This window comes from Bos indicus, chromosome 3, assembly GCF_029378745.1.
Source record: "Bos indicus isolate NIAB-ARS_2022 breed Sahiwal x Tharparkar chromosome 3, NIAB-ARS_B.indTharparkar_mat_pri_1.0, whole genome shotgun sequence".
Taxonomy (NCBI): domain Eukaryota; kingdom Metazoa; phylum Chordata; class Mammalia; order Artiodactyla; family Bovidae; genus Bos; species Bos indicus.
In genome coordinates, this window is record NC_091762.1 from 104,272,874 (window position 1) to 104,281,084 (window position 8,211).

General features: G+C 54.2%; 1 protein-coding gene across 1 annotated transcript; it reads right to left on the reverse strand.

Moving 5' to 3' along the window:
• Positions 1-3,374: 3,374 nt before the first annotated feature.
• GUCA2B (guanylate cyclase activator 2B) lies at positions 3,375-6,802 on the reverse strand. The gene is made up of 3 exons (XM_019958437.2): positions 6,683-6,802; positions 5,375-5,561; positions 3,375-3,661 (listed from the first exon to the last, which is right to left on the reverse strand). The coding sequence occupies exons 1-3, from the start codon at positions 6,773-6,775 to the stop codon at positions 3,600-3,602; spliced, it is 342 nt and encodes a 113-aa protein (XP_019813996.2). The 5' UTR covers positions 6,776-6,802; the 3' UTR covers positions 3,375-3,599.
• Positions 6,803-8,211: the final 1,409 nt, after the last annotated feature.

Consider the following 8,211-nt stretch of genomic DNA (forward strand, 5'->3'; position numbering starts at 1 on the left):
TCTGTGTTGCGTTCGTTCCTTCTTTTATCCGTCAGTCTACTCATCATCACACTTTAGGGATGCCTACCCTGCCCTCACCAGCTCAGGATTCAGTGTGCTATGTGCAAGTATGCCACTCTTTCTGCCAAGCCAGCACCCCTTCGGGCTGCCTCCTTGCACAGACGCTGAGGGGACTTAAGTCCACCATCCATCAATGGGCAGGTGGAAACTCTGCTTTTCTTTCACCATCCTCGGAGTCATCAAGCCCACTAAACCACAGGAGAGCACCTGAGCTGCTTTGGATGACCAACACAGGCATGGAGGGGCTATGCGGTCAGCCCCTGGCTGGAGAGTGTTCAAGGGGCCTCACAATCTAGCTCTACATTGACCACTTAAGCGCTGCCTCCTGCCTGCCACCGCCCCCCAGCCCCGCCCCACCCCCACCTCCTACCCACCCACCCCTCCCCGCCCCGCCCCCAGGGCCCACACCCCAAGCCATAGTTCTCACCATATCCTTTGTTCCACTTTTCACATTCCTGACCACATCATCCCTGCTCGGGGCCAAGTCCTCACCCCCGTGCCTCCTCTCAGAGGGCAGCCTTTCCTCACCCCTCCAGGAGGAGTCCTTATGCCCCCTCATCCTTGCTGCTCCCTGGGCCTCCCTGTGGATTAATGGCTTCGGAGTCTGGGGAAGTCCCTCTGAGCCCCGGGGCAGGTGAGGCCCGCCACGGGGCTGATCCTGTACACAGGGGGCAGGGCAAGCAACAGCTGCACCGTTTCGGCCCTGTGGTCCTGCTCAGGTCTTCCACATCCTGCGTGATGTTTGGAAAGTCGCTTTCCCACTCTGAGCCTCATCTCCTTCTCTGTAAAACCGGAATTGTAATTGTACTGACTTCCCAGGAGGCGCTAGTGGTAAAGAAACCTCCTGCCAGTGCAGGAGGCATAAGAGAATCGGATTCCATCCCTGGGTCAGGAAGATCCCTTGGAGAAGGAAATGGCAAGCCACTCCAGTATTCTTGCCTGGAGAATCCCATGGACAGAGGAGCCTGGTGGTAACAGTCCATGGAGTTGCAAAAAGCTGGACATGACTGAAACGACTTAGTGTGCACACACACAGCACACACCCAGAAATAGTGTGTGTGAATGTGTGTGTAATGCAAGAAAAGTTCAGATGCAAACAGAATGCAATAAGTGGTCAAAACAACAAAACAAAATACAAACAACAGAGAACGGTAGAGGGAATGAGGGAAAAGGAGGCAACCAGGGTCCTTCTTAGGGAAGGAAGAAGTGCCCGGGGTGATTCTGGCAGGATTCCCTGGGCTTCAGGAATCAGAGGGTGAGGCATCTTCAGGGCAGAGGTCAGTAAGGCTCTGTGAATGGGGAGAGAAGGCAGGGTGTTTGCATTGGCCCTTGGAGTTTGCACTGGGATGGATGTAATTTCAAAATCAGTGTGAAGGGAGAGAGGCAGAAGGCATTTCAGAAAATGGATGGGGTTTAATGCAGACACAGAATCAGGAAGGTCCATGGCACTGGCATGGTTCAGCCTGGATGATGTAGAGCCCAGGAGATGCACAGGGCTGGGTTTGAGCCTGATCTTGTCATTGATAGGCTCTGTACCCTTCTCTGAGACTTGGTTTCCTCATCTGAGAATGGAGATGATAACAGATCCCTCCTCCCAAGGTTGCAGGGGCACTTGATGAGAATGGTGGTGGGGCAGAAACACTTAATTTTCCCACTCTGAAGCCACACTCCGTCAATTCAGGCATCGCCCGTTACCAGTTGTGTGAATTTTGGCAGGTTAGTTAACCTATTCATCCCTCAGTTTCCTCATCTGTAAAATGGGAATGACAAGAATCCCTACTTCGTAGGGTTGAGTGAAGATTAAAATGGGTAATAGAGGAAAGGCTTTTAGAGGTCCCTGGGGGCCCATGTGCGCACTTTGCTGACGCTGTTATTATTTCTGTGCAGATGGCTCCACCATGTGCCTCGCATATAGTAGGTGCTCACTCAGTGGCAGTTGCCTTTACTGCCTCCTCCCCTGGCAGGTGGGAGACGAGGCCAGATGGTGCTGGGCTCAGGTTAGATATGAGAGATGGTACTGGGGAGCCTCAGAAGGGTAAGGGGCACTGTCGGAGCAGTGCTATGGTGTACGTCTGGCATGGTGGGCATAGAGAGCCTGCAGGGTGCAGGGCAGGGAGGAATCTCTGGGCTGGCAGGGGTTGTAGGAGTTGGGAGGCAGTGATGACAGAGGAAGGAGAGGAGCCCAGAGAGATGTAGGAGGCCTTGCAAAGGCCCCCAGGCCCCCGTGAGGGGAGCAGAGGAAGGAGCCAGAGTGGCCACTGGCCTCAGGCAGCTAGTCTGGAGGGATTCACCATGGCCATGGCCCTGGGATCTGTGTTCAGAGGGCACAACCCAAGGGTTTTCTCCTCTCTGGTTACCTGGGACAGAGGCCGAGGAGGAAGCCACTCTGGGAAGCCCTTCTTCCAGGAATCCCCAGCCTCAAGAAGAGCTCGGAAGGCCCTTGGAGGAAGGTGGTGGCTGCAGGGCATCCTCCCTTGGGTGTCCTCAGCTGTGGCCAGGGCCTGGGGTCACAGGGAGGCAGTAACATGGCAGTTCAGAGCAGAGACCCTGGCCCAGACTTCCTGGAAGAAGCCTGCTTTGCCATTGTGCTGAGCCTGTGATGCCGGGCTCACTAGCCCTCTCTGTACCTGGGTCCCTCACTCGTAAAGTGGATGTGATAATAATGAAGTATCTGCTGCACTGGACTGTTGTGAGAACTCAGTGAGTTAATATCTGCGGAGAGTTCAGAGCAGTGCCTAGGGTGTAGCAGATGCTCCGGAGATGCTGGGATCATTAATATTCCTCGGGGCCACCAGGGTGAAGAGAGGGAAGGAAGGCCTCCCACCTGGAGCTGGCCAGATGGTCCTGGGGAGCCCAGGAAGGGGGACAAGGGTGCACTAAGGCAGAGGGGGTTGGGGGGGCATGGGCAGAATCAGCCCAGAAGGTGCACTGAGTGGCTCTTCTCTCCACCTGTCCCACCCCACTCCCACCTTCAGGAGAGAGCCCCGTTCCTCCTCCCATTCTCTCCTCTTCTCCCCTCATCGTCCCCCAACTCCATCAGGAGCACAGAAGCTCTGGCTCTGTAGCTGGGCCAGGCCCTGAGCTTAGCTTGGGGGTCAGATGGGTCTGGGTGCTCTGTGCCTTCCCAACTCTGTGATCCCAGGCGACTCATTTCCATTCACAGCCTCACTCTTCCGATATGAAACAGAGCTTAATGAACCAACTCCACAGACAAGGAAACCAGGAAAATGCCTAACTCAGGGGTTAGGGAAGCTAACCTAGGGAAGTTCTGCTTAAGCCTCCTGGGGATGAACAAATGGACGCCTGGCTCCGAGTGTAGGTGGAGAATCTTTATTCAGCAGCAGGGCTGCTCCAGGAACCAAACTCTTCTCCAACTGTAGTTCCAATTGCTTTGCACCAGATCCAGCTGTCGGGCCCTGGAGGAAAGGGGATGACTGTGGTGGTGGGGACCCCCAGAGCCTGGATGGGAGTGGAGGCTCTGAAGGCAGCGGACTGGTGGGGGCAAGGTTCCTGGGTGAGCTCAGGGCACCCAGGCCATCTCAGCTGCAGCCGGTACAGGCAACATTCACACACAGCTCACAGTCGTCGTTAGCGATGGACCCTGGGTGGAGGAAAACACTTGTCAGCTGAACCTGAAACATCTGTGGTCCAGAGAGTCACTGACCAGGCAGCCAGAGAAGGCCTGCCTCTGAGAGGGTCTGAGGGAGGGGCCTGGTATTTTTGTCACAGGTTGAGAGCAAGAAAGTTTAAAAGCAGAGTGAGAGGCTTGGGCTCAAGTCCCATGTCCTGTCCTCCTAGCAGTGTCTGGGCGAGTCACTCAAACCCTGCCTGAGTTTTCCTGCCTGCTCAACAGACAGTGTCAGCCTGGCCAAGGGGTAGTGAGGATAGCAGGCAGGCAAAGGGATTGACCCAGGGCCTGGTACTTAGTAAGTGCTCAGTAAATCCTGGCTACTAGAGATCATACTAAGTGAAGTAAGTCAGGCTTCCCTGGTGGCTTAGAGGTAAAGAATCCCCCTGCCAATGCAGGAGATAAATGCTCAATCCCTGGGTTGGGAAGATCCTCTGGAGAAGGAAATGGTAACCTAATCCAGTATTCTTGCCTGGGAAACCCCATGGACAGAGGACCCTGGTGGGTTACAGTCCATGGGGTCACAAAGTGTTGGACAGGACTAAGAGACTAAGCAACGGAACAACACCCATCAGACAAAGACTATCACCACAGAACACCACTTCTATGTGGAATCTAATTTTAAAAAATGATACAAATGAACTTATTCACAAAACAGAAACAGACTTACAGATACCCAAAACAAACTTATAGTTACCAAAGGGGGAATGAGGTGGGAGGGATAAATCAGGAGCTTGGGATGAGCGTATACACACTAGTATACATGCATGCGTGCTCAGTCACTTCAGTCGTGTCCGACTCTGTCACCCCATGGACTGTAGGCCAACAGGCCCCTCTGTCCATGGGATTCTCCAGGCAAGAATACTGGAGTGTGTTGCCATGCCCTCCTCCAGGGCATCTTCCCCACTCAGGGATTGAACCCATGTCCCCTGTGTCTCCTGCACTGCAGATGGATTCTTTGCCCCTGAGCACCACTATATATAGGACAGATAACCAACCAGGACCTGCTGTACAGCATAAGGAACTTTACTCAATATTCTGTGATAACCGATATCAGAATCTATAGGTTATAGATTAACCTATATAGATATAGGTTATAAATTAAGGTTACAGAGAAAAGAATCTGGAAAAGCAAGAGTGAATAGATGTATATGTATAACTGAATCGTTTTGTTGTATACCCAAAGCCAATACAACATTCTAAATCAATGATACTCCAATAAAATCGAAAGGAAAAAAAATAAGTGCTAGCCAGTTCCTGCATTCTCCTGATCAGCTGTTTCATCCCGCACATTTCAGCTTAGATGTCACCCCCTCTTGGAAGCCTTTCAGATTCCCTTTCATGTCCCCAGACATGAGCCATCTCTCTCCTGTGTCCCCGCTGTGCCTCCCTGGTCGCCCCATGTATTGCAGTGATTTTTATGGATCCTTTTCCAGTGTCCCTTCCCCCCACCTGTTAAGTCTTGGAGGAGGGCTGATTCTCCCAGCCAGGTTGCTAGGGACTGAAGGGGCTCCTTGAATGGCTGATTTCAGCGCCCTAGCCGGGAAGGGCAGGGGCTGAGTTTCTTGAATCTCCCTATTCTCAGCCACTAGGTGCTTAACAGAAACCTCATGAGGTAGAGGACCTGGGGTGCAGGGAGGCGAGAACATGAGGGTCAGGTGGCTCCGTGGGGGAGGGGGGACTCACTCAAGGCCTGGAAGATGCTAGCTACATCCTTAGAGGCACAGATGGGCCGGAGGTCCAGCGGCAGGGCCGGGTGATGGCACACAGAGGGCTGGGGACTCTGGTCTTGCAGGCCGGGGCTGGGCACCCATTGACCCACCAGGTCATTCAGCTGCTTCACCGATTCCAGCTGGACCTGGAAGCCTTGGTACTGGAGGAGGAAGGAGACCTCAGGCATCACAGCCTGAGCAGGGAAGGGGGCAGGGTGCTGCCAGGAGACCAGGGAGCATCCCTGTTCTCATGGAGTTGAAAAGTTGAGGCGTGGAAGACCACCTGGCAGGTGGGAGGTGCTGCCTGACACTTCACATCCCCCTGTGCCACAGGCGAACTGGGAGATAAGGTTGAGCAAGGCTGTGATCATGGCGGTTCAAGGCATGGGCTTTGGAGACGGGGCTGGGGGGGACTTTGATTCAAATTCCACCGGCTGCCCGTCTCTTCCCCACTCTGAACCTCACCTGACAGAGACAGTCACACTCCACTCCTCCCAGGTGCCTGGTACCCAGGCACCACCATCCCCCCACCCCTGTAACTGCGTGATTGCCCCTGAACCAACATGGAAAAATGATGGCAATGCCTAGTCCAGCTGGTTGGCTCCAAGGCCAAGGCTGCAGGGGGAAGCTGACACACCCCACCTCAGAATTTCCTTATTCCTTCCCCAGGATGCCCAGTTGAATGTGCTACCCAGGAGCCCAGTGGCAGCTTGCCACAGTGCAGGCAGGCCCTGCCTCCATCGATGGACTCCTTTTAGCCTCACAGCTGCCCTTCGAGGAGACCTGCACCCCCTGCTGTCTTCTCCTGGGGCCTTTCTGTATGCTGGGGCTTTCTCTTCCTGGAGCAGTCCCGGTCCCTGTGCCTAGATCCCTCCTGCTCATCCTGCAATGTCAGCTCAAGTTAACTCTCTGAGCAAACTTCTCTGGTGGCCATCATCCCCTCTCCACCCACACGTGGGAGGATACACAGAGTCGTGGGAGCATTAAAGAAGTCTCCCTCCCCTTCTGGGCTCTTCAAGGGCAGGCACTATGTCTGATTCCCCATCTGACCTCTGACCGGGATGGGCTCTTGAGGAGAGCAACGCAGAATGACCATATTTATTGTTATCATTACTGTCATCGCTGTCATTGGCGTTCTAGCTGCTTCCACCCACCTGCTCTTTTGGCCCCTGTGGTGTGATTGGGTGTTGGGCTGAGCCCTGGGTCCTGGACTGTCCTTAGTGAGTTTCCCAGCATTCCCTCTCCATCCCAGCCTCTCGCTGTGGGGACCTTCAGGACAAACCTGGATGTAGACTGACTGTGTGCCCTGCAGCAGCATGAGGAAGACCAGGGCAACCGCACACAGCAGGTACCCTGACACCGCCCTGCTGGCCATCTCGCTCTCTCTGTGTCCCGCCGCCGTCCACCTGGCTCCCACCTGCTTCCTCATCTGGCAGCTTTTTATAGGCTGGCCTCCAGCACCCTGGTCACTCATTAACTGGCCAGCCAGGGCGGGGTTGACAGCTGGCTGGCACCCTGACAAGCCCAGGGCCCACTCCTAGGACAGGGGTTGGGGCTGATGGGGGTAGAGAGGCCCAGAGAACACAGGAGCATGATGCTGGGTTAAGCGCCTGCCTTGTGTGCAAGACATTTTGCAGGTGGAGTGAGGGGAGACCGTTTCATAGCCAGGGAGAGCGAGGCTCCAGAGGTAGAGCACCTGGTCTCAGGTAACAGGGCCAGTCGATAGTAGAGTGGGGACTCAGGCATCTGCCCCAGTTGAGCCTAGGGTTTTTCCTCAGGTCAAAAGGTGCAGGCAGACAGGTGGGCAGATATCAGGCTGACCTCAGGGTTCTCCATCCCTAGATCTTGTGTCTCTCATCTCCTCTCCCCAGTTTTATTGAAGGACCATCCTTGTGATCAGTGCCTGCCCAGCCCCTCATCCTGCCTCTGCTGGCCATCTCCCAAGTGATGGGTACACCTGGGCCTGGTATCGTCCATCTCACCTGTCGATGCCTTTTAGAAGCCGAAGTCCTAACCTGGCCTGGAGGAAAGAGCACCTGCTTTGGGAACAGATTGACCAGGGTTCAAACCCTGATCCTGCTGCAGCCGAGTGATCTTGTCAAGTCGCATCAACTCTAACTGAGCTTAGTTTCCTCTTCCATCACAGGGGCATTGTGACAGGACCCACCACATGAGGCTGCCATGAGAGTGATGAGGCTGGCTCCTCCTGAGCTTGTCCTTGTCTGGGGGTAACGCATGCCACTGAAGGTCCCTTGATCTCACAGCTGCCATTCGAGGCAATGTGTGACCTACCATCTCCGTGATGGAAGGTTGGGTCAAAGTCCGCAAGGGCGTCATCACCACCGCCAGCCAGGACAGCTGTCAACAGTGCCCATCCCATGTCTCTGCCCTGCCAGGCACGGAGCCTGGCATGCAGGAGGTACTCCATGCTTAACGTTGAACTGAAGCCCAGATAGCCCATCTGGGTATTCCGGGCCCACTCTCCAATTTGTGGCTAAAATCTGATGTCACTGTGTTTCCTAAGGCTGATCCTTTTTGCAAAAGCTTAATCCCATCTCATGCTTTCAGGGCTGCTCCCCACCGGTCTGCATGCTCATCCCCTTCTTTCTTATCTTGGGATGAAATGGAAAAAGTTTGAGTGAACTTTGGTATTCCCATTGTCTTGCTTTGAATCCAGACTTTGGCCTACTCTTCTGAGTACAAAGAATTTGATAGACTCTTACATGACTTCTTATCTGTAAACCGAAATAACCGTCAGAAGCAACAACTCTCTTCTCAAACACGCAGGCACCATGCTGTTCTATGAGCAGA

Coding starts and splice junctions, on each gene's coding strand:
- GUCA2B (XM_019958437.2), bottom strand. CDS start 6,775: ATGGCCAGCAGGGCGGTGTCAGGGTACCTGCTGTGTGCGGTTGCCCTG. Junction 5,562..6,682: donor CACAGTCAGTCTACATCCAG/GTTTGTCCTGAA, acceptor TTCCTCCTCCAG/TACCAAGGCTTCCAGGTCCA. Junction 3,662..5,374: donor TAGCATCTTCCAGGCCTTGA/GTGAGTCCCCCC, acceptor TCCTCCACCCAG/GGTCCATCGCTAACGACGAC.